Source organism: Pantherophis guttatus, chromosome 18, assembly GCF_059756535.1.
Source record: "Pantherophis guttatus breed Tessera chromosome 18, ASM5975653v1, whole genome shotgun sequence".
In the NCBI taxonomy this organism is placed as follows: domain Eukaryota; kingdom Metazoa; phylum Chordata; class Lepidosauria; order Squamata; family Colubridae; genus Pantherophis; species Pantherophis guttatus.
The window spans coordinates 2,240,516-2,265,000 of record NC_142080.1 but is presented as its reverse complement, the minus strand read 5'-3'; the positions used below and the strand labels follow the sequence as shown (position 1 = coordinate 2,265,000).

At 44.4% G+C, this 24,485-nt stretch overlaps 4 protein-coding genes across 8 annotated transcripts in view; all 4 read left to right on the top strand.

The window, feature by feature from the left end:
• The window catches only part of LOC132709124 (uncharacterized), an 11,511-nt gene extending 9,585 nt beyond the window's left edge, over positions 1-1,926 (top strand). The window contains exon 5 of the mRNA XM_087880723.1: positions 1,879-1,926. Within this exon, the coding sequence (XP_087736849.1) occupies positions 1,879-1,911 (33 nt within the window). The 3' untranslated portion in view covers positions 1,912-1,926. The remainder of the gene's footprint in view (positions 1-1,878) is intronic.
• The window catches only part of LOC132709125 (protein S100-A1-like), an 83,715-nt gene extending 69,963 nt beyond the window's left edge, over positions 1-13,752 (top strand). The window contains exons 1-8 of one of the 4 annotated variants that reach the window (XM_087880720.1): positions 2,038-2,157; positions 2,877-2,964; positions 5,909-6,051; positions 6,892-6,957; positions 9,634-9,798; positions 10,448-10,535; positions 12,486-12,628; positions 13,420-13,752. In XM_087880720.1, the coding sequence (XP_087736846.1) occupies positions 5,917-6,051; positions 6,892-6,957; positions 9,634-9,798; positions 10,448-10,535; positions 12,486-12,628; positions 13,420-13,563 (741 nt within the window). In that variant the 5' untranslated portion in view covers positions 2,038-2,157; positions 2,877-2,964; positions 5,909-5,916 and the 3' untranslated portion in view covers positions 13,564-13,752. Of the gene's footprint in view, positions 1-2,037; positions 2,158-2,876; positions 2,965-3,906; positions 4,346-5,908; positions 6,052-6,891; positions 7,227-9,633; positions 9,799-10,447; positions 10,536-12,485; positions 12,629-13,419 lie in introns of those variants that run through there. The other 3 variants (XM_087880722.1, XM_087880721.1, XM_087880719.1) reach the window with 3 other exon arrangements.
• A 2,339-nt stretch (positions 13,753-16,091) lies between these two features.
• Positions 16,092-21,448, top strand: LOC132709129 (protein S100-A1-like). The gene is made up of 4 exons (XM_060681947.2): positions 16,092-16,273; positions 17,087-17,174; positions 20,124-20,266; positions 21,115-21,448. Exons 1-4 carry the CDS (start codon positions 16,229-16,231, stop codon positions 21,256-21,258), a joined length of 420 nt encoding a protein of 139 aa, XP_060537930.2. The 5' UTR covers positions 16,092-16,228; the 3' UTR covers positions 21,259-21,448.
• Positions 21,449-22,388: 940 nt separating this feature from the next.
• LOC132712528 (protein S100-A1-like) overlaps positions 22,389-24,485 on the top strand; it is a 34,587-nt gene continuing 32,490 nt past the window's right edge. The window contains exon 1 of one of the 2 annotated variants that reach the window (XM_087880727.1): positions 22,389-23,963. In XM_087880727.1, coding sequence (XP_087736853.1) covers positions 23,919-23,963 — 45 coding nt within the window. In that variant the 5' untranslated portion in view covers positions 22,389-23,918. Of the gene's footprint in view, positions 23,964-24,153; positions 24,434-24,485 lie in introns of those variants that run through there. The other variant, XM_087880725.1, reaches the window with a different exon arrangement.

Sequence of the window (24,485 nt, the reverse complement as noted above, 5' to 3'; positions counted from 1 at the left end):
CAGGCCTTAATGATCCATTGAGAAAGGTGGGGGGGGCTGATATTCTGCCCCTTTTTAAATATTTCCTAGAATATTTCATTTTTCTAGGAGAGGGGTGGGTGCTAACTTCCTACAAGGGCGTTAGGGAAGAGGGGTAGAAGGCAGTCTGGGGCTCTTAAGGCAAGAGGGGAGCCTGGGGAAAGCAGGGAGATGGACCCAGGGACATAGGGAGGAGTCTGGAGTCTGGTTTTGCGGGCGCACTCACAAAATGGCCCTGGAGGATCCAGCCTGGCCTAAACTGATTTTGGTCACTGTTTAACCTGTTTAACCTGGAACAAAGTCAAGAGCTCGATTCAATAATTCATGCCATGTTCTTGCATGATTTATGCTGAAATAATTTAGATGTCCTCTGAGTTCCCAGCCCGTAATGGCGCCTCTGTTCTCGTCTGATTATGGTTTCACAAAAAACTTTATTAATCATATAAAAGCAAAATAATACACCATGTGTATACAAAACACATATATATCAATATAAACAACACTACATCAAAAGAAAAAGTGACTTTGATCACATATCCATTCTGTTATTGACGGTGCATTTTTTAAAAAAAAATTTTGTTATCATTCAGAATTTTGCATTTGCCCTCATTTCTCCGAGTTATCCAATCGTACCATCTATTCCATACTATACAATATTTTGAGTCTGCCTCATCTTTCAATTCGAAGGTTAATTTATCCATTTCCACAGAATTATAGATTTTTTGAATTATCAGTTGGTTTGTTGGTAGTTGATCAGTTTTCCAAAATTGAGCTAGCGCCAATCTGGCTGCAGTGACTATATGTAGCATTAAATTCTTTCTTTCTTTCTTATAATTTTCTTTAATCATCCCTAGTAAAAATATTTCTGGTTTAAGTTCTATTTTTCCCGATGTTATTTCTATTAGCCAAATCCTTATTTTTCCCCAATACTTCCAATTTTTTGGGCAAAGCCACCAAACATGGAGAAAAGTGCCCTGTGCCTGCTTGCATTTCCAGCAAGTTGGACTTAAGTTCAAATTCATTTTCGCTCACCACGAAGCTGCCAGATACCATCTATACCACATTTTATACTGGTTCTCTTTACAAACCACTGATTTTGTCATAATATAATTATTTTCCCACACTCTTTCCCTGTCCTCCAGTTCTATGTTATGTCCGATGTTTCTTGGCCATGCTATCATTTGTCTCTTTACTAATTCTTCTGCCAAATCAAATTCCAATAAATATTTATAAATGTTTGAAATCAATTTTTCCTCCGTGGCTTCTAAAAGTTTATCCAACCAATTTGGTTTTAATTCCATTCCTCCTTCCTCTTGGTCTTTTTTCTACCTTGTTTTTATCTGTAAATAGGGCCACCGGTCAATCTGAATTCCTTGCTCTCCGAGTTCTTCTTGTGTTTTTAATATTCCCTGGGGATCTAATATTTCATTATATCTTACCATTCTTTGAATCGCCAAGGTATTGGGGTGTGTCATCGCCTCCATTGTGAATAACCAACCAGGAACTTTCATATAGTGTTTACTTTTAATTTCTTGCCATGTATGAATGAATGATTCTCTTAATATATAATTGCAAAAATACTTACGTGTTTTGCTCCTGGTGTTCCAAAAGAAGGCGTGCCACCCCATCATCAAATCGTGTCCCTCCAAGGTTAGCAATCTTTGATTTTTCAAATTCACCCATTCCCTAATCCATGTCAAACCCGTTGCTTTATAATATGTTTCCCATGCCTGTAATCCAAATCCACCTCTGGCTCTGTCATCCTGCAGTATACTTAATTTAATTCTTGCCTTTTTTTGAGCCGAATTTATTTAATAATTTTAAATTTTTAATTGATGTTTGTCTTGTGTTTTTAAATAGGCTGTACACCGCCCTGAGTCCTTCGGGAGATAAAATTGGTTATTTTATCCAGATTTACAAAAATCCTTTTCATGCCGGTCATCTGAGCAGCCTCTGGGGACGGACGCCATTGTCCACGCGGAGCTGGCCAGAGACACTCGATCCCTCGTCTCTTGTATCGGTTACCCCTTCGATGAGAGAGGCCGCCACGGAGACCGCAGCCTCCCTGGACGGACAGTTAATCCTCGACTTACAACTAGAACGAAGTCCCGAATTTCCGCAGCTTGTGACGTTTGTGAAGTGGGTTTTGCCCTCTTTTGCAACCTTCCTTACCGGAGCTTTTAAGTGGGTCACTGCGCTTGTTAAGTCCCCCTGGACTTGGCTCGTCGGAAAGTCGAAAAAGGGGATCCCGGGGTCGCTGCAACCGTCATAAATAGGAGACGGTTGCCAGGCGTCTGAATTTTGATCGCCGTGGGGAATGCTGCAGTTGTCCCAAGTGTGAAAAAACTGTCACAAGTCACTTTTTTCAGTGCCCTTGTAACTTCAAACGGTCACTAAATGAACTGTCATAAGTCAAGGATTCCCTGGATTCGATTCAGGGAGGGTTGGAGAAGGGATGGCGGATGGCAGCAATATTTCTCTGATATTTATTTTATTTTATTTTATTTTATTTTATTTTATTTTATTTTATTTTATTTTATTTTATTTATTTTATTTTATTTTATTTTATTATTTTATTTTATTTTATTATTTTATTTTATTTTATTTTATTTCTATACTGCCCTCCTCCCGAAGGACTCAGGGCGGTATACAGCCTGATTAAAAGCAGATAAAATATTCGGAGACAGGCAGCTTGGGAAATACGGATCTGCCCAACTTGGCACCACAGAGTGTTACAGGAAAACAAAAAAGGTGCATTTCTCCCATTATGACTTGTGATGTGGAGCTGAGTCACAAAATGTACTTTCTAAAAAAAACACACACATACAATTAGCATAAATTTCTTCCCTTTTTATTAGTTGCAGGCTGAGAGTGGAAGGAGAGGAGGGAAAGAGCACCTGTGGGAACGTTCTCCCAGAAAAAGCTGCCGGCTGCTGTATATCTCAGGTTAGTGGCCGATCCGAGGAACCTCCAGCCTCAGTTGCAGTCTACCTCTGAATCCGGAATCTGGAACAATGAGGCTGTTTGCAAGGGAGATTTTTTTTTTTTTTTAGAGTTCCCAGATTATTGTGATGGGGGAAATAAGAATCTGGTTGGGTCTGAATCCCTCTGGGGGAATTCTGGGAGGTGAAGTCCATCCCTCTGAAAGCAGTCTGGTTGGGGGACTCTGGGAGTTGGAGAAAATATAATACAGATGATATAGAGATAGATAGAAAATAGATAGATAGATAGATGTAATTGATAATATAAATGAGAAAATATAATAGAGATGATATAGAGATAGATACATAGAGAGAGAGAGAGAGAGAGAGATGTAATTGATAATATAAATGAGAAAATATAATAGAGATGATATAGAGATAGATACATAGAGAGATAGATAGAGAGAGGGGGGGTAATAATATAAATGAGAAAATATAATAGAGATGATACAGAGATAGATACATAGATAGAGAGATAGATAGAGAGATAGATAGATAGATAGAAAAATAGATAGATAGATGTAATAATATAAATGAGAAAATATAATAGAGATGATATAGATACATAGATAGAGAGAGATGTAATTGATAATATAAATGAGAAAATATAATAGAGATGATATAGAGATAGAGAGAGAGAGAGAGAGAGAGAGAGAGAGAGAGAGAGAGATGTAATTGATAATATAAATGAGAAAATATAATAGAGATGATAGATAGATAGATAGATAGATAGATAGATAGATAGATAGATAGGGATGATAGTTAAGTTGATAGACAGACAGACAATCTCACCAGATCCCACCAACTCCAATCACCCCAAGCCCACCTTCTCCTCCCCAACCCTTCTCCCCTCCATCAAAGCCCCCATCCTCCCCCCAAATGAGCCCAGCCCCCCCATTGTCTCAGCGGCAGAGACCCAAAAGGAAAGTGCCAGGCCAGCTTCTGCCCCACCCAATGCAGATTGGCGGGACCAACTGGTTTATCCTGGACCGCAGCCAGCTGCTGCGAGGGGGGTGCGGGAGAGGGGGCCTCTCTGGGCTTCCAGATGTTGGGGCTTGGAGTCCCCTCCCAGAGGCGCCTGGTGCTCGCCTGGGCACGCCCGCTCACCCTTGATACACCTGGGCTGCCCGCCGCTCATTTTCCCAGGATGCCCACCCGCCAGACACAGGGTGCAAGCCGGGGCAGGTTCGCAGGAGGAAATGCAGCCCGGATGACTTAAGAGGCAGCGTGGTGTAGTGCTTAGAGTCAAGTCTATCTAGGAACGCCAGCTGATGGCCGGAGGATCCCAGCAGGGCATGGCAGAATAACAGAGTTGGAAGGAAGGAAGGAAGGAAGAAAGAAAGGAGGTGATAGAGGGAAGGAAGGAAGGAAGGAAGGAAGGAAGGAAGGAAGGAAGATGATAGAGGGAAGGAAGGAAGGAAGGGAGGAAGGAAGGAAGGAAGATGATAGAGGGAAGGAAGGAAGGAAGGAAGGAAAGGAAGGAAGGGAGGAAGGAAGGAAGGAAGATGATAGAGGGAAGGAAGGAAGGAAGGAAGGAAGGAAGGAAGGAAGGAAGGAAGATGATAGAGGGAAGGAAGGAAGGAAGGGAGGAAGGAAGGAAGGAAGATGATAGAGGGAAGGAAGGAAGGAAGGAAAGGAAGGAAGGAAGGAAGGAAGGAAGGAAAGAAAAACGATGGGAGGGAGGGAGGGAGGAATATAGATAGAAGGACAGATAGATAAATAGGTCATTGGAAGGGAAGGAAGGAAGGAGAGGGAGGGAGGGAAACAGGTGGGAGGGAGGAATATAAATAAATGGATAGATAGGTGGATGGAAGGGAAGGAAGGTATGAAGGAAGGAAGCTAGATGGGTAGATAAATGGATGGAAGGGAATGGAAGAAGGAAGGAGAGGGAGGGAGGAAAGGTGGGAGAGAGGGAGCAATATAGATAGATGGATAAATAAATATGTAGGAAGGGAATGGAGGAAGGAAGGAAGGAAAAAAGATGGGAGGGAGGGAGGAATATAGATAGAAGGACAAATAGATAAATAGAGATGGAAGGGAAGGAAGGGAGGAAAACAGGTGTGAGGGAGGGAGGAATATAGATAGATAGATGGATAGATAGATAAATAAATAGGTAGATGGAAGGGAAGGAAGGAAGGAGAGGGAGGAAGGGAGGGTGGGAGGAATATAGATAGATGGATAGATAGATAAATAGGTAGATGGAAGGGAAGGAAGGTATGAAAGGAAGGTGATGGGTAGATAAATGGATGGAAGGGAATGGAGGAAGGAGCGGGAGGGGGGAAAAGAGGTAGGTGGGAGGAATATAGATGGATAGATAAATAGGTAGATGGAAGGGAAGGAAGGAAGGAAGGAGAGGGAGGGAGGGAGGAAGGAAGGAATATAAATAGATAGATAGATAAAAGGTGGAGGGAAAGAAAGGAGGAAAGAAAAGAAAGGAAAGAGTTTTCTCCCTCCCTCCAAGATGGTCTTTAGACAGAGCATCCCAGGATGTTTGCAATACAGGTGTGTTACCTTCAGCATCCTCCGTCTCTCTCTCTCTGTCTCTCTTTCTCTCTCTCTCTCTCTCTCTCTCTCTCTCTCTCTCTCTCTCTCTCTGTCTCTCTGTCTCTCTTTCTCTCTCTCTCTTTCTCTCTCTCTCTCTCTCTCTCTCTTTCTCTCTCTCTCTCTCTGTCTCTCTGTCTCTCTTTCTCTCTCTCTCTTTCTCTCTCTCTCTTTCTCTCTCTCTCTCTCTCTCTCTTTCTCTCTCTCTGTCTCTCTCTCTCTCTCTGTCTCTCTTTCTCTCTCTCTCTCTCTCTCTCTCTCTTTCTCTCTCTCTGTCTCTCTCTGTCTCTCTGTCTCTCTTTCTCTCTGTCTCTCTCTCTCTCTCTCTCTCTCTTTCTCTCTCTCTCTCTCTCTCTCTCTCTCTGCAGGCCCCAGGATGCCACGGCAATTGGAGACGGCTATGGAGATCATCATCTCCGTCTTCCACCAGTACTCCAGCAAAGGAGGCGACAAGGATAAGCTGAGCAAGAAGGAGCTGAAGCAGCTGCTGCAGAAGGAGTTGGGCTTGGAGGTAGGACCGATGGATTTCCGCCTTTTCTCTTCAAACCAGTCACAAACAGAGGAGGAAGGGACCCTGGAGGTCTTCTAGTCCAGTCTGGAGGGGAGAAGGACCAGGGGGTGACAAGATGGCAGGAGACTCGTATTTGAGGGGCCGCCCCAAAGAAGAGGGGGGGGTTTCTCTACTCTCTGAAGCACCAGAAGGCAGCGGATGGAAACTAACCACGGAGAGAAGCAACCTAGAACTAAGGAGGAATTTCCTAAGAATTCATCAGTGGAACCGCTTGCCACCAGAAGTTGTGGAGGTTTTTAAGAAGAGACTAAGGCAGCCATGTGTCTGGAATGATCTAGGAGTAGGTTAGGATCTCCTGCTTGAGCAGAGGGCTGGACTAGAAGACCTCCCAGGCCCCTCCCAGCTCTCTTCTGACTAGTCCTACCCCTGCTCAACTTCTAAGGTGGGACTAGAACTCCCAGTCTCCTGGTGATTGGCCCCAAGTCACCCAGCTGCCTTATCATGCTAAACTGGGACTAGAACTCACCCTCTCCTGATAATTGGGCCAGTCAACCAATCGTCTTTCGGGGCTAAGGTGGAAACTAGAACTCCCAGTCTCCTAGTGATGGGCCTACTGTCAGCCAGTCAGCCAGAACTCCCAGTCTCCTGGTGTTTGGTCCAAAGTCACCCAGCCGCTTTTCATGCCAAAGTGGGACTAGAATTTTTACATGTCGGAATCTGGGAAAACAGGTCAGGGAGACGGACGAGCACCGGGGGGGGAGAATACCGCCGCCCGGTATCCTTTGACTCGGGGGAATCGAACGGCACTCCAAATCCTTGTCCGGTTTCTGTTTTTTCCAGACCCAGAAATATCCGGAGGGGGTGGACAAGATCATGTGCGATCTGGACAAGAACGGCGACGGGCAAGTCAGTTTCCAGGAGTTCGTGAACCTGGCGGTCACCGTACTTATAACAAGAAACCCTTCCTTTTCGGAGGAAACCTGAGCTTGCCGGTGGCCCTTAGCGGGAACGCAAAGCTCGGGAGTTTTGGGGGGGGCTTCAAGCCCAGCTGTCCCCTTCGCAACGCCTTTTCCCCCGTTTCTCGCGGCTTCTCTGCCCAACTGGGAGCACCCCGAGGTGCCATGTAATTGTCTGCTGGGACAGCCCTGCTGCTGATTAAAGCTGTTTAGTGTGCACTGCGCCTGGTCTGGTCTCTCGGTGGGGGGTAGGGGGGGCAGGGAGAGCGGGGGGGGGCTTGGGGGTGTTGGAAGAAATGTCCATCTGGGTTCAGTTACAAGTGGGGAAAAAGACACTGGAATATATGGAGACTATTGGGAAAGATGGTTTAATGGTGGACAGGATCACATGGCTTGAGATCCCGGTCAAAAAAGGCACATGAGAGAGAGATTTATACCCTCTGTTGGGATTTGAATTTGAGCTCGTGTTCTGATTGGTGGTCAGGCTCCCATGGGACCATGCAGGGGTAACTTGGTAGGTTGTCTGTGTCCTAGGCTTGGTTGACTCCTGCGGGGTGATGATGTAATGAAAGGGCTTTGGGCAATTCCTACTAGGGCTCTGCCTGAAGGACGTAGATCTTTGTTATGTAGAATAGGCTGGCCCAGGCCTTAATGATCCATTGAGAAAGGTGGGGGGGGCTGATATTCTGCCCCTTTTTTAATATTTCCTAGAATATTTCATTTTTCTAGGAGAGGAGTGGGTGCTAACTTCCTACAAGGGCGTTAGGGAAGAGGGGTAGAAGGCAGTCTGGGGCTCTTAAGGCAAGAGGGGAGCCTGGGGAAAGCAGGGAGATGGACCCAGGGACATAGGGAGGAGTCTGGAGTCTGGTTTTGCGGGCGCACTCACAAAATGGCCCTGGAGGATCCAGCCTGGCCTAAACTGATTTTGGTCACTGTTTAACCTGTTTAACCTGGAACAAAGTCAAGAGCTCGATTCAATAATTCATGCCATGTTCTTGCATGATTTATGCTGAAATAATTTAGATGTCCTCTGAGTTCCCAGCCCGTAATGGCGCCTCTGTTCTCGTCTGATTATGGTTTCACAAAAAACTTTATTAATCATATAAAAGCAAAATAATACACCATGTGTATACAAAACACATATATATCAATATAAACAACACTACATCAAAAGAAAAAGTGACTTTGATCACATATCCATTCTGTTATTGACGATGCATTTTTTTAAAAATTCTTTTGTTATCATTCAGAATTTTGCATTTGCCCTCATTTCTCCGAGTTATCCAATCGTACCATCTATTCCATACTATACAATATTTTGAGTCTGCCTCATCTTTCAATTCGAAGGTTAATTTATCCATTTCCACACAATTATAGATTTTTTGAATTATCAGTTGGTTTGTTGGTAGTTGATCAGTTTTCCAAAATTGAGCTAGCGCCAATCTGGCTGCAGTGACTATATGTAGCATTAAATTCTTTCTTTCTTTCTTATAATTTTCTTTAATCATCCCTAGTAAAAATATTTCTGGTTTAAGTTCTATTTTTCCCGATGTTATTTCTATTAGCCAAATCCTTATTTTTCCCCAATACTTCCAATTTTTTGGGCAAAGCCACCAAACATGGAGAAAAGTGCCCTGTGCCTGCTTGCATTTCCAGCAAGTTGGACTTAAGTTCAAATTCATTTTCGCTCACCACGAAGGTGCCAGATACCATCTATACCACATTTTATACTGGTTCTCTTTACAAACCACTGATTTTGTCATAATATAATTATTTTCCCACACTCTTTCCCGGTCCTCCAGTTCTATGTTATGTCCGATGTTTCTTGGCCATGCTATCATTTGTTTCTTTACTAATTCTTCTGCCAAATCAAATTCCAATAAATATTTATAAATGTTTGAAATCAATTTTTCCTCCGTGGCTTCTAAAAGTTTATCCAACCGATTTGGTTTTAATTCCATTCCTCCTTCCTCTTGGTCTTTTTTCTATCTTGTTTTTATCTGTAAATAGGGCCACCGGTCAACCTGAATTCCTTGCTCTCCGAGTTCTTCTTGTGTTTTTAATATTCCCTGGGGATCTAATATTTCATTATATCTTACCATTCTTTGAATCGCCAAGGTATTGGGCTGTGTCATCGCCTCCATTGTGGATAGCCATCCAGGAACTTTCATATAGTGTTTACTTTTAATTTCCTGCCATTTATAAATTAATGATTCTCTTAATATATAATTGCAAAAATACTTACGTGTTTTGCTCCTGGTGTTCCAAAAGAAGGCGTGCCACCCCATCATCAAATCGTGTCCCTCCAAGGTTAGCAATCTTTGATTTTTCAAATTCACCCATTCCCTAATCCATGTCAAACCCGTTGATTTATAATATGTTTCCCATGCCTGTAATCCAAATCCACCTCTGGCTCTGTCATCCTGCAGTATATTTAATTTAATTCTTGCCTTTTTTTGAGCCGAATTTATTTAATAATTTTAAATTTTTAATTGATGTTTGTCTTGTGTTTTTAAATAGGCTGTACACCGCCCTGAGTCCTTCGGGAGAAGGGCGGTATAGAAATAAAATTATACTTATACTTATACTTTCCTTCCCGTACAAATTTTGTGGTTATTTTATTCAGATTTACAAAAATCCTTTTCATGCCGGTCATCTGAGCAGCCTCTGGGGACGGACGCCATTGTCCACGTGGAGCTGGCCAGAGACACTCGATCCCTCGTCTCTTGTATCGGTTACCCCTTCGATGAGAGAGGCCGCCACGGAGACCGCAGCCTCCCTGGACGGACAGGTAATCCTCGACTTACAACTAGAACGAAGTCCCGAATTTCCGCAGCTTGTGACATTTGTGAAGTGGGTTTTGCCCTCTTTTGCAACCTTCCTTACCGGAGCTTTTAAGTGGGTCACTGCGCTTGTTAAGTCCCCCTGGACTTGGCTCGTTGGAAGATCGCAAAAGGGCATCCCGGGGTCGCTGCGACCGTCATAAATAGGAGACGGTTGCCAGGCGTCTGAATTTTGATTGCCGTGGGGAATGCTGCAGTGGTCCTAAGTGTGAAAAAACTGTCACCAGTCACTTTTTTCAGTGCCCTTGTAACTTCAAACGGTCACTAAATGAACTGTCGTAAGTCGAGGATTCCCTGGATTCGATTCAGGGAGCGTTGGAGAAGGGATGGTGGATGGCAACAATATTTCTCTGATATTCGGAGACAGGCAGCTTGGGAAATACGGATCTGCTCCATTTTGCAACACAGAGTGTTACAGGTGGGGAAAACATCCGTGCAGTTTGCCCTTTAAGACTGGCGGTGTGAAGCTGCCAGTCAGCTACTTTCTTAAAAAAAAAACAATTAGCATTAATTTCTTCCTCAGCCGCCCTGAGTCTTCAGAGAGGGGCGGCATATAAATTGAATTAATTAAATTAAATTAAATTAAATTTTTTTTAGCTGCAGGCTGAGAGTGGAAGGAGAGAAGGGAAAGAGCACCTGTGGGAACGTTCCCCCAGAAAAAGCTGCCGGCTGCTGTATATCTCAGGTTAGTGGCCGATCCGAGGAACCTCCAGCCTCAGCTGCAGTCTACCTCTGAATCCGGAATCTGGAACAATGAGGCTGTTTGCAAGGGAGATTTTTTTTTTTAGAGTTTCCAGATTATTGTGATGGGGGAAATAAGAATCTGGTTGGGTCTGAATCCCTCTGGGGGAATTCTGGGAGTTGAAGTCCACCCCTCTGAAAGCAGGCTGGTTGGGGGATTCTGGGAGTTGGATAAAATAAAATACAGATGATATAGAGATAGATAGATAGATAGATAGATAGATAGATAGATAGATAGATAGATAGATGTAATTGATAATATAAATGAGAAAATATAATAGAGATGATAAATAGTTAGATAGATAGATAGATAGATAGATAGATAGATAGATAGATAGATAGATAGATAGATAGATAGATAGATAGATATGGATGATAGTTAGTTGATAGACAGACAGACAATCTCACCAGATCCCACCAACTCCAATCACCCCAAGCCCACCTTCTCCTCCCCAACCCTTCTCCCCTCCATCAAAGCCCCCATCCTCCCCCCAAATGAGCCCGGCCCCCCCATTGTCTCAGCGGCAGAGACCCAAAAGGAAGTGCCAGGCCAGCTTCTGCCCCACCCAATGCAGATTGGCGGGACCAACTGGTTTATCCTGGACCGCAGCCAGCTGTTGTGAGGGGTGTGCGGGAGAGGGGGCCTCTCTGGGCTTCCAGATGTTGGGGCTTGGAGTCCCCTCCCAGAGGCGCCTGGTGCTCGCCTGGGCACAATGGCTGGCCCTTGACACCCCTGGGCTGCCCGCCGCTCATTTTCCCAGGCTGCCCATCCGCCAGACACAGGCTGCAAGCCGGGGCAGGTTCGCAGGAGGAAATGCAGCCCGGATTACTTAAGAGGCAGCGCGGTGTAGTGCTTAGAGTCAAGTCTCTCTAGGAACGCCAGCTGATGGCCGGAGGATCCCAGCGGGGCATGGCAGAATAACAGAGTTGGAAGGAAGGGAGGAAGGAAGGAAGGAAGGAAGGAAGGAAGGAAGGAAGATGATAGAGGGAGGGAAGGAAGGAAGGAAGGAAGGAAGGAAGGAAGGAAGGAAGGAAGGAAAGAAAAACGATGGGAGGGAGGGAGGGAGGAATATAGATAGAAGGACAGATAGATAAATAGGTCATTGGAAGGGAAGGAAGGAAGGAGAGGGAGGGAGCGAAACAGGTGGGAGGGAGGAATATAAATAAATGGATAGATAGGTGGATGGAAGGGAAGGAAGGTATGAAGGAAGGAAGCTAGATGGGTAGATAAATGGATGGAAGGGAATGGAAGAAGGAAGGAGAGGGAGGGAGGAAAGGTGGGAGAGAGGGAGGAATATAGATAGATGGATAAATAAATATGTAGGAAGGGAATGGAGGGAGGAAGGAAGGGAGGAAGGAAGGAAGGAAGGAAGGAAGGAAGGAAGGAAGGAAAAAAGATGGGAGGGAGGGAGGGAGGAATATAGATAGAAGGATAAATAGATAAATAGAGATGGAAGGGAAGGAAGGAAGGAGGGGGAGGAAAACAGGTGTGAGGGAGTGTGGAATATAGATAGATGGATAGATAGATAAATAGGTAGATGGAAGGGAAGGATGGTATGAAGAAAGGAAGGTGATGGGTAGATAAATGGATGGAAGGGAATGGAGGAAGGAAGGAGAGGGAGGGAGGGAGGAAGGAAGGAATATAAATAGATAGATAGATAAAAGGTGGAGGGAAGGGAAGGAGGAAAAAAAAGGAAGGAAAGAGTTTTCTCCCTCCCTCCAAGATGGTCTTTAGACAGAGCATCCCAGGATGTTTGCAATACAGGTGTGTTGCCTTCAGCATCCTCCGTCTCTCTCTCTCTGTCTCTCTCTTTCTCTCTCTCTCTGTCTCTCTTTCTCTCTCTCTCTCTCTCTTTCTTTCTCTCTCTCTCTCTCTCTCTCTCTCTCTCTGCAGGCCCCAGGATGCCACGGCAATTGGAGACGGCTATGGAGATCATCATCTCCGTCTTCCACCAGTACTCCAGCAAAGGAGGCGACAAGGATAAGCTGAGCAAGAAGGAGCTGAAGCAGCTGCTGCAGAAGGAGTTGGGCTTGGAGGTAGGACCGATGGATTTCCGCCTTTTCTCTTCAAACCAGTCACAAACAGAGGAGGAAGGGACCCTGGAGGTCTTCTAGTCCAGTCTGGAGGGGAGAAGGACCAGGGGGTGACAAGAAGGCAGGAGTCTCGTATTTGAGGGGCCGCCCCAAAGAAGAGGGGGGGGTTCCCTATTCTCCGAAGCACCAGAAGGCAACGGATGGAAACTAACCACGGAGAGAAGCAACCTAGAACTAAGGAGGAATTTCCTAAGAATTCATCAGTGGAACCGCTTGCCACCAGAAGTTGTGGAGGTTTTTAAGAAGAGACTAAGGCAGCCATGTGTCTGGAATGGTCTAGGAGTAGGTTAGGATCTCCTGCTTGAGCAGAGGGCTGGACTAGAAGACCTCCAAGGTCCCTTCCACCTCTGTTCTGACTAGTCCTACCCCTGCTCAACTTCTAAGGTGGGACTAGAACTCCCAGTCTCCTGGTGTTTGGCCCAAAGTCACCCAGCTGCCTTATCATGCTAAACTGGGACTAGAACTCACCCTATCCTGATAATTGGGCCAGTCAACCAATCGTCTCTCAGGGCTAAGGTGGAAACTAGAACTCCCAGTCTCCTGGTGATTGGTCCAAAGTCACCCAGCCGGATTTCATGCCAAAGTGGGACTAGAATTTTTACATGTCGGAATCTGGGAAAACAGGTCAGGGAGACGGACGAGCACCGGGGGGGGGAATACTGCCGCCCGGTATCCTTTGACTCGGGGGAATCGAACGGCACTCCAAATCCTTGTCCGGTTTCTGTTTTTTCCAGACCCAGAAATATCCGGAGGGGGTGGACAAGATCATGTGCGATGTGGACGAGAATGGCGACGGGGAAGTCAGTTTCCAGGAGTTCCTGAAGCTGGTGGTCAACCTAATTATAGAAAGAAACTCTTCCTTTTCGGAGGAAACCTGAGCTTGCCGGCGGCCCTTCGCGGGAACGCAAAGCTCGGGAATTTTGGGGGGGGCTTCATGCCCAGCTGTCCCCTTCGCAAAGCCTTTTCCCCCATTTCTCGCGGCTTCTCTGCCCAACTGGGAGCACCCCGAGGTGCCATGTAATCGTCTGCTGGGACAGCCCTGCTGCTGATTAAAGCTGTTTAGTGTGCACTGCGCCTGGTCTGGTCTCTCGGTGGGGGGCAGGGAGAGCGGGCGGGGGCTTGGGGGTGTTGGAAGAAATGTCCATCTGGGTTCAGTTACAAGTGGGGAAAAAGACACTGGAATATATGGAGACTATTGGGAAAGATGGTTTAATGGTGGACAGGATCACATGGCTTGAGATCCCGGTCAAAAAAGGCACATGGAGCAGAGAGAGAGAGAGATTTATACCCTCTATTGGGATTTGAATTTGAGCTCGTGTTCTGATTGGTGGTCAGGCTCCCATGGGACCATGCAGGGGTAACTTGGTAGGTTGTCTGTGTCCTAGGCTTGGTTGACTCCTGCGGGGTGATGATGTAATGAAAGGGCTTTGGGCAATTCCTACTAGGGCTCTGCCTGAAGGACGTAGATCTTTGTTATGTAGAATAGGCTGGCCCAGGCCTTAATGATCCATTGAGAAAGGTGGGGGGGGCTGATATTCTGCCCCTTTTTTAATATTTCCTAGAATATTTCATTTTTCTAGGAGAGGGGTGGGTGCTAACTTCCTACAAGGGCGTTAGGGAAGAGGGGTAGAAGGCAGTCTGGGGCTCTTAAGGCAAGAGGGGAGCCTGGGGAAAGCAGGGAGATGGACCCAGGGACATAGGGAGGAGTCTGGAGTCTGGTTTTGCGGGCGCACTCACAAAATGACCCTGGAGGATCCAGCCTGGCCTAAACTGATTTTGGTCACTGTTTAACCTGTTTAACCTGGAACAAAGTCAAGAGCTCGATTCAATAATTCATGCCATGTTCTTGCATGATTTATGCTGAAATAATTTAGATGTCCTCTGAGTTCCCAGCCCGTAATGGCGCCTCTGTTCTCGTCTGATTATGGTTTCACAAAAAACTTTATTAATCATATAAAAGCAAAATAATACACCATGTGTATACAAAACACATATATATCAATATAAACAACACTACATCAAAAGAAAAAGTGACTTTGATCACATATCCATTCTGTTATTGACGGTGCATTTTTTTAAAAATTCTTTTGTTATCATTCAGAATTTTGCATTTGCCCTCATTTCTCCGAGTTATCCAATCGTACCATCTATTCCATACTATACAATATTTTGAGTCTGCCTCATCTTTCAATTCGAAGGTTAATTTATCCATTTCCACACAATTATAGATTTTTTGAATTATCAGTTGGTTTGTTGGTAGTTGATCAGTTTTCCAAAATTGAGCTAGCGCCAATCTGGCTGCAGTGACTATATGTAGCATTAAATTCTTTCTTTCTTCCTTATAATTTTCTTTAATCATCCCTAGTAAAAATATTTCTGGTTTAAGTTCTATTTTTCCCGATGTTATTTCTATTAGCCAAATCCTTATTTTTCCCCAATACTTCCAATTTTTTGGGCAAAGCCACCAAACATGGAGAAAAATGCCCTGTGCCTGCTTGCATTTCCAACAAGTTGGACTTAAGTTCAAATTCATTTTCGCTCACCACGAAGGTGCCAGATACCATCTATACCACATTTTATACTGGTTCTCTTTACAAACCACTGATTTTGTCATAATATAATTATTTTCCCACACTCTTTCCCTGTCCTCCAGTTCTATGTTATGTCCGATGTTTCTTGGCCATGCTATCATTTGTCTCTTTACTAATTCTTCTGCCAAATCAAATTCCAATAAATATTTATAAATGTTTGAAATCAATTTTTCCTCCGTGGCTTCTAAAAGTTTATCCAACCGATTTGGTTTTAATTCCATTCCTCCTTCCTCTTGGTCTTTTTTCTATCTTGTTTTTATCTGTAAATAGGGCCACCGGTCAATCTGAATTCCTTGCTCTCCGAGTTCTTCTTGTGTTTTTAATATTCCCTGGGGATCTAATATTTCATTATATCTTACCATTCTTTGAATCGCCAAGGTATTGGGCTGTGTCATCACCTCCATTGTGGATAGCCATCCAGGAACTTTCATATAGTGTTTACTTTTAATTTCCTGCCATTTATAAATTAATGATTCTCTTAATATATAATTGCAAAAATACTTACGTGTTTTGCTCCTGGTGTTCCAAAAGAAGGCGTGCCACCCCATCATCAAATCGTGTCCCTCCAAGGTTAGCAATCTTTGATTTTTCAAATTCACCCATTCCCTAATCCATGTCAAACCCGTTGATTTATAATATGTTTCCCATGCCTGTAATCCAAATCCACCTCTGGCTCTGTCATCCTGCAGTATATTTAATTTAATTCTTGTCTTTTTTTGAGCCAAATTTATTTAATAATTTTAAATTTTTAATTGATGTTTGTCTTGTGTTTTTAAATAGGCTGTACACCGCCCTGAGTCCTTCGGGAGATAAAATTGGTTATTTTATTCAGATTTACAAAAATCCTTTTCATGCCGGTCATCTGAGCAGCCTCTGGGGACGGACGCCATTGTCCACGCGGAGCTGGCCAGAGCCACTCGATCCCTCGTCTCTTGTATCGGTTACCCCTTTGATGAGAGAGGCCGCCACGGAGACCGCAGCCTCCCTGGACGGACAGGTAATCCTCGACTTACAACTAGAACGAAGTCCCGAATTTCCGCAGCTTGTGACATTTGTGAAGTGGGTTTTGCCCTCTTTTGCAACCTTCCTTACCGGAGCTTTTAAGTGGGTCACTGCGCTTGTTAAGTCCCCCTGGACTTGGCTCGTCGGAAAGTCGAAAAAGGGCATCCCGGGGTCGCTGCAACCGTCATAAATAGGAGACGGTTGCCAGGCGTCTGAATTTTGATCGCCGTGGGGAATGCTGCAGTTGTCCCAAGTGTGAAAAAACTGTCACAAGTCACTTTTTTCAGTGCCCTTGTAACTTCAAACGGTCACTAAATGAACTGTCATAAGTCAAGGATTCCCTGGATTCGATTCAGGGAGGGTTGGAGAAGGGATGGCGGATGGCAGCAATATTTCTCTGATATTTATTTTATTTTATTTTATTTTATTTTATTTTATTTTATTTTATTTTATTTTATTTTATTTTATTTTATTTTATTTTATTTTATTTTATTTTATTTTATTATATTATATTATATTATTTTATTTTATTATTTTATTTTATTTTATTTTATTTTATTTCTATACTGCCCTCCTCCCGAAGGACTCAGGGCGGTGTACAGCCTGATTAAAAGCAGATAAAATATTCGGAGACAGGCAGCTTGGGAAATAATGGATCTGCCCAACTTGGCAGCACAGAGTGTTACAGGAAAACAAAAAATGTGCATTTCTCCCATTATGACTTGTGATGTGGAGCTGAGTCACAAAATGTACTTTCTAAAAAAAACACACACATACAATTAGCATAAATTTCTTCCCTTTATATTAGTTGCAGGCTGAGAGTGGAAGGAGAGGAGGGAAAGAGCACCTGTGGGAACGTTCTCCCAGAAAAAGCTGCCGGCTGCTGTATATCTCAGGTTAGTGGCCGATCCGAGGAACCTCCAGCCTCAGTTGCAGTCTACCTCTGAATCCGGAATCTGGAACAATGAGGCTGTTTGCAAGGGAGATTTTTTTTTTTTTTAGAGTTCCCAGATTATTGTGATGGGGGAAATAAGAATCTGGTTGGGTCTGAATCACTCTGGGGGAATTCTGGGAGTTGAAGTCCATCCCTCTGAAAGCAGTCTGGTTGGGGGACTCTGGGAGTTGGAGAAAATATAATACAGATGATAGATAGATAGATAGATAGATAGATAGATAGATAGATAGATAGATAGATAGATAGATGTAATTGATAATATAAATGAGAAAATATAATAGAGATAATATAGAGATAGATACATAGAGAGAGAGAGAGAGAGAGAGAGAGATGTAATTGATAATATAAATGAGAAAATATAATAGAGATGATATAGAGATAGATACATAGAGAGATAGATAGAGAGAGGGGGGTAATAATATAAATGAGAAAATATAATAGAGATGATATAGAGATAGATACATAGAGAGATAGATAGATAGATAGAAAAATAGATAGATAGATGTAATAATATAAATGAGAAAATATAATAGAGATGATATAGATACATAGATAGAGAGAGAGAGATGTAATTGATAATATAAATGAGAAAATATAATAGAGATGATATAGAGATAAATACATAGAGAGATAGAGAGAGGGGGGGTAATAATATAAATGAGAAAATATAATAGAGATGATATAGAGATAGATACATAGAGAGAGAGAGAGAGAGAGAGATGTAATTGATAATATAAATGAGAAAATATAATAGAGATGATATAGAGATAGATACATAGATAGAGAGATAGAGAGATAGATAGATAGATAGAGAGATAGAGAGATAGAGAGATAGAGAGATAGATAGAGAGATAGAGAGATAGATAGATAGATAGAAAAATAGATAGATAGATGTAATAATATAAATGAGAAAATATAATAGAGATGATATAGATACATAGATAGAGAGAGAGAGATGTAATTGATAATATAAATGAGAAAATATAATAGAGATGATAGATAGATAGATAGATAGATAGATAGATAGATAGATAGATAGATAGATAGATATGGATGATAGTTAGTTGATAGACAGACAGACAATCTCACCAGATCCCACCAACTCCAATCACCCCAAGCCCACCTTCTCCTCCCCAACCCTTCTCCCCTCCATCAAAGCCCCCATCCTCCCCCCAAATGAGCCCCCCCCATTGTCTCAGCGGCAGAGACCCAAAAGGAAAGTGCCAGGCCAGCTTCTGCCCCACCCAATGCAGATTGGTGGGACCAACTGGTTTATCCAGGACCGCAGCCAGCTGCTGCGAGGGGGGTGCGTGAGAGGGAGAGGTCCAGATGTTGGGGCTTGGAGTCCCCTCCTAGAGGTGCCTGGTGGTCACCCGGGCACAATGGCTGGCCCTTGACACCCCTGGGCTGCCCGCCGCTCATTTTCCCAGGATGCCCACCCGCCAGACACAGGCTGCAAGCCGGGGCAGGTTCGCAGGAGGAAATGCAGCCCGGATGACTTAAGAGGCAGCGCGGTGTAGTGCTTAGAGTCAAGTCTATCTAGGAACGCCAGCTGATGGCCGGAGGATCCCAGCAGGGCATGGCAGAATAACAGAGTTGGAAGGAAGGAAGGAAGGAAGGAAGGAAGGAAGGAAGGAAGGAAGGAAGGAAGGAAGGAAGGAAGATGATAGAGGGAAGGAAGGAAGGAAGGGAGGAAGGAAGGAAGGAAGATGATAGAGGGAGGGAAGGAAGGAAGGAAGGAAGGAAGGAAGGAAGGAAGGAAGGAAGGAAGGAGAAAAACGATGGGAGGGAGGGAGGGAGGAATATAGATAGAAGGACAGATAGATAAATAGGTCATTGGAAGGGAAGGAAGGAAGGAGAGGGAGGGAGGGAAACAGGTGGGAGGGAGGAATATAAATAAATGGATAGATAGGTGGATGGAAGGGAAGGAAGGTATGAAGGAAGGAAGCTAGATGGGTAGATAAATGGATGGAAGGGAATGGAAGAAGGAAGGAGAGGGAGGGAGGAAAGGTGGGAGAGAGGGAGCAATATAGATAGATGGATAAATAAATATGTAGGAAGGGAATGGAGGAAGGAAGGAAGGAAAAAAGATGGGAGGGAGGGAGGAATATAGATAGAAGGACAAATAGATAAATAGAGATGGAAGGGAAGGAAGGGAGGAAAACAGGTGTGAGGGAGGGAGGAATATAGATAGATAGATGGATAGATAGATAAATAAATAGGTAGATGGAAGGGAAGGAAGGAAGGAGAGGGAGGAAGGGAGGGTGGGAGGAATATAGATAGATGGATAGATAGATAAATAGGTAGATGGAAGGGAAGGAAGGTATGAAAGGAAGGTGATGGGTAGATAAATGGATGGAAGGGAATGGAGGAAGGAGCGGGAGGGGGGAAAAGAGGTAGGTGGGAGGAATATAGATGGATAGATAAATAGGTAGATGGAAGGGAAGGAAGGAAGGAAGGAGAGGGAGGGAGGGAGGAAGGAAGGAATATAAATAGATAGATAGATAAAAGGTGGAGGGAAAGGAAGGAGGAAAGAAAAGAAAGGAAAGAGTTTTCTCCCTCCCTCCAAGATGGTCTTTAGACAGAGCATCCCAGGATGTTTGCAATACAGGTGTGTTACCTTCAGCATCCTCCGTCTCTCTCTCTCTGTCTCTCTTTCTCTCTCTCTCTCTCTCTCTCTCTCTCTCTCTCTCTCTCTCTCTCTGTCTCTCTGTCTCTCTTTCTCTCTCTCTCTTTCTCTCTCTCTCTCTCTCTCTCTCTTTCTCTCTCTCTCTCTCTGTCTCTCTGTCTCTCTTTCTCTCTCTCTCTTTCTCTCTCTCTCTTTCTCTCTCTCTCTCTCTCTCTCTCTCTCTGTCTCTGTCTCTGTCTCTGTCTCTCTCTCTCTCTGCAGGCCCCAGGATGCCATCGGAATTGGAGAGGGCTATGGAGATCATCATCTCCGTCTTCCACCAGTACTCCAGCAAAGGAGGCGACAAGGATAAGCTGAGCAAGAAGGAGCTGAAGCAGCTGCTGCAGAAGGAGTTCGGCTTGGAGGTAGGACCGATGGATTTCCGCCTTTTCTCTTCAAACCAGTCACAAACAGAGGAGGAAGGGACCCTGGAGGTCTTCTAGTCCAGTCTGGAGGGGAGAAGGACCAGGGGGTGACAAGATGGCAGGAGTCTCGTATTTGAGGGGCCGCCCCAAAGAAGAGAGGGGGGTTTCTCTACTCTCTGAAGCACCAGAAGGCAGCGGATGGAAACTAACCAAGGAGAGAAGCAACCTAGAACTAAGGAGGAATTTCCTAAGAATTCATCAGTGGAACTGCTTGCCACCAGAAGTTGTGGAGGTTTTTAAGAAGAGACTAAGGCAGCCATGTGTCTGGAATGGCCTAGGAGTAGGTTAGGATCTCCTGCTTGAGCAGAGGGCTGGACTAGAAGACCTCCCAGGCCCCTCCCAGCTCTCTTCTGACTAGTCCTACCCCTGCTCAACTTCTAAGGTGGGACTAGAACTCCCAGTCTCCTGGTGATTGGCCCCAAGTCACCCAGCTGCCTTATCATGCTAAACTGGGACTAGAACTCACCCTCTCCTGATAATTGGGCCAGTCAACCAATCGTCTTTCGGGGCTAAGGTGGAAACTAGAACTCCCAGTCTCCTAGTGATGGGCCTACTGTCAGCCAGTCAGCCAGAACTCCCAGTCTCCTGGTGTTTGGTCCAAAGTCACCCAGCCGCTTTTCATGCCAAAGTGGGACTAGAATTTTTACATGTCGGAATCTGGGAAAACAGGTCAGGGAGATGGACGAGCACCCGGGCGGGGGTGTGTGGAAATACCGCCGCCCGGTATCCTTTGACTCGGGGGAATCGAACGGCACTCCAAATCCTTGTCCGGTTTCTGTTTTTTCCAGACCCAGAAATATCCGGAGGGGGTGGACAAGATCATGTGCGATCTGGACAAGAACGGCGACGGGCAAGTCAGTTTCCAGGAGTTCCTGAAGCTGGTGGCCGCCATACTTATAACAAGAAACTCTTCCTTTTCGGAGGAAACCTGAGCTTGCCGGTGGCCCTTAGCGGGAATGCAAAGCTCGGGAGTTTTGGGGGGGCTTCATGCCCAGCTGTCCCCTTCGCAACGCCTTTTCCCCCGTTTCTCGCGGCTTCTCTGCCCAACTGGGAGCACCCCGAGGTGGCATGTAATCATCTGCTGGGACAGCCCTGCTGCTGATTAAAGCTGTTTAGTGTGCACTGCGCCTGGTCTGGTCTCTCGGTGGGGGGTAGGGGGGGCAGGGAGAACGGGGGGGGGGGTCTTGGGGGTGTTGGAAGAAATGTCCATCTGGGTTCGGTTACAAGTGGGGAAAAAGACACTGGAATATATGGAGACTATTGGGAAAGATGGTTTAATGGTGGACAGGATCACATGGCTTGAGATCCCGGTCAAAAAAGGCACATGAGAGAGAGATTTATACCCTCTATTGGGATTTGAATTTGAGCTCGTGTTCTGATTGGTGGTCAGGCTCCCATGGGACCATGCAGGGGTAACTTGGTAGGTTGTCTGTGTCCTAGGCTTGGTTGACTCCTGCGGGGTGATGATGTAATGAAAGGGCTTTGGGCAATTCCTAGTAGGGCTCTGCCTGAAGGACGTAGATCTTTGTATGTAGAATAAACTGGCCTTAATGATCCATTGAGAAAGGTGGGGGGGGCTGATATTCTGCCCCTTTTTTAATATTTCCTAGAATATTTCATTTTTCTAGGAGAGGGGTGGGTGCTAACTTCCTACAAGGGCGTTAGGGAAGAGGGGTAGAAGGCAGTCTGGGGCTCTTAAGGCAAGAGGGGAGCCTGGGGAAAGCAGGGAGATGGACCCAGGGACATAGGGAGGAGTCTGGAGTCTGGTTTTGCGGGCGCACTCACAAAATGACCCTGGAGGATCCAGCCTGGCCTAAACTGATTTTGGTCACTGTTTAACCTGGAACAAAGTCAAGAGCTCGATTCAATAATTCATGCCATGTTCTTGCATGATTTATGCTGAAATAATTTAGATGTCCTCTGAGTTCCCAGCCCGTAATGGCGCCTCTGTTCTCGTCTGATTATGGTTTCACAAAAAACTTTATTAATCATATAAAAGCAAAATAATACACCATGTGTATACAAAACACATATATATCAATATAAACAACACTACATCAAAAGAAAAAGTGACTTTGATCACATATCCATTCTGTTATTGACGGTGCATTTTTTTAAAAATTCTTTTGTTATCATTCAGAATTTTGCATTTGCCCTCATTTCTCCGAGTCTGCCTCATCTTTCAATTCGAAGGTTAATTCATCCATTTCCACACAATTATAGATTTTTTGAATTATCAGTTGGTTTGTTGGTAGTTGATCAGTTTTCCAAAATTGAGCTAGCGCCAATCTGGCTGCAGTGACTATATGTAGCATTAAATTCTTTCTTTCTTTCTTATAATTTTCTTTAATCATCCCTAGTAAAAATATTTCTGGTTTAAGTTCTATTTTTCCCGATGTTATTTCTATTAGCCAAATCCTTATTTTTCCCCAATACTTCCAATTTTTTGGGCAAAGCCACCAAACATGGAGAAAAGTGCCCTGTGCCTGCTTGCATTTCCAGCAAGTTGGACTTAAGTTCAAATTCATTTTCGCTCACCACGAAGGTGCCAGATACCATCTACACCACATTTTATACTGGTTCTCTTTACAAACCACTGATTTTGTCATAATATAATTATTTTCCCACACTCTTTCCCGGTCCTCCAGTTCTATGTTATGTCCGATGTTTCTTGGCCATGCTATCATTTGTTTCTTTACTAATTCTTCTGCCAAATCAAATTCCAATAAATATTTATAAATGTTTGAAATCAATTTTTCCTCCGTGGCTTCTAAAAGTTTATCCAACCGATTTGGTTTTAATTCCATTCCTCCTTCCTCTTGGTCTTTTTTCTATCTTGTTTTTATCTGTAAATAGGGCCACCGGTCAACCTGAATTCCTTGCTCTCCGAGTTCTTCTTGTGTTTTTAATATTCCCTGGGGATCTAATATTTCATGATATCTTACCATTCTTTGAATCGCCAAGGTATTGGGGTGTGTCATCGCCTCCATTGTGGATAGCCATCCAGGAACTTTCATATAGTGTTTACTTTTAATTTCCTGCCATGTATGAATGAATGAATCTCTTAAAAGATGATTACAAAAATACTTATGTGTTTTGCTCCTGGTGTTCCAAAAGAAGGCGTGCCACCCCATCATCAAATCGTGTCCCTCCAAGGTTAGCAATCTTTGATTTTTCAAATTCACCCATTCCCTAATCCATGTCAAACCCGTTGATTTATAATATGTTTCCCATGCCTGTAATCCAAATCCACCTCTGGCTCTGTCATCCTGCAGTATATTTAATTTAATTCTTGCCTTTTTTTGAGCCGAATTTATTTAATAATTTTAAATTTTTAATTGATGTTTGTCTTGTGTTTTTAAATAGGCTGTACACCGCCCTGAGTCCTTCGGGAGAAGGGCGGTATAGAAATAAAATTATACTTATACTTATACTTTCCTTCCCGTACAAATTTTGTGGTTATTTTATTCAGATTTACAAAAATCCTTTTCATGCCGGTCATCCGAGCGGCCTCTGGGGACGGACGCCATTATCCACGCGGAGCTGGCCAGAGCCACTCGATCCCTCGTCTCTTGTATCGGTTACCCCTTCGATGAGAGAGGCCGCCACGGAGACCGCAGCCACCCTGGACGGACAGGTAATTCTCGATTTACAACTAGAATGGAGTCCCGAATTTCCGCAGCTTGGGACGTTTGTGAAGTGGGTTTTGCCCTCTTTTGCGACCTTCCTTACTGGAGTTTTTAAGTGGGTCACTGCGCTTGTTAAGTCCCCCTGGACTTGGCTCGTTGGAAGATCGCAAAAGGGCATCCCGGGGTCGCTGCGACCGTCATAAATAGGAGACGGTTGCCAGGCGTCTGAATTTTGATTGCCGTGGGGAATGCTGCAGTGGTCCTAAGCGTGAAAAAACTGTCACCAGTCACTTTTTTCAGTGCCCTTGTAACTTCAAACGGTCACTAAATGAACTGTCGTAAGTCGAGGATTCCCTGGATTCGATTCAGGGAGCGTTGGAGAAGGGATGGTGGATGGCAACAATATTTCTCTGATATTCGGAGACAGGCAGCTTGGGAAATACGGATCTGCTCCATTTTGCAACACAGAGTGTTACAGGTGGGGAAAACATCCGTGCAGTTTCCCCTTTAAGACTGGCGGTGTGAAGCTG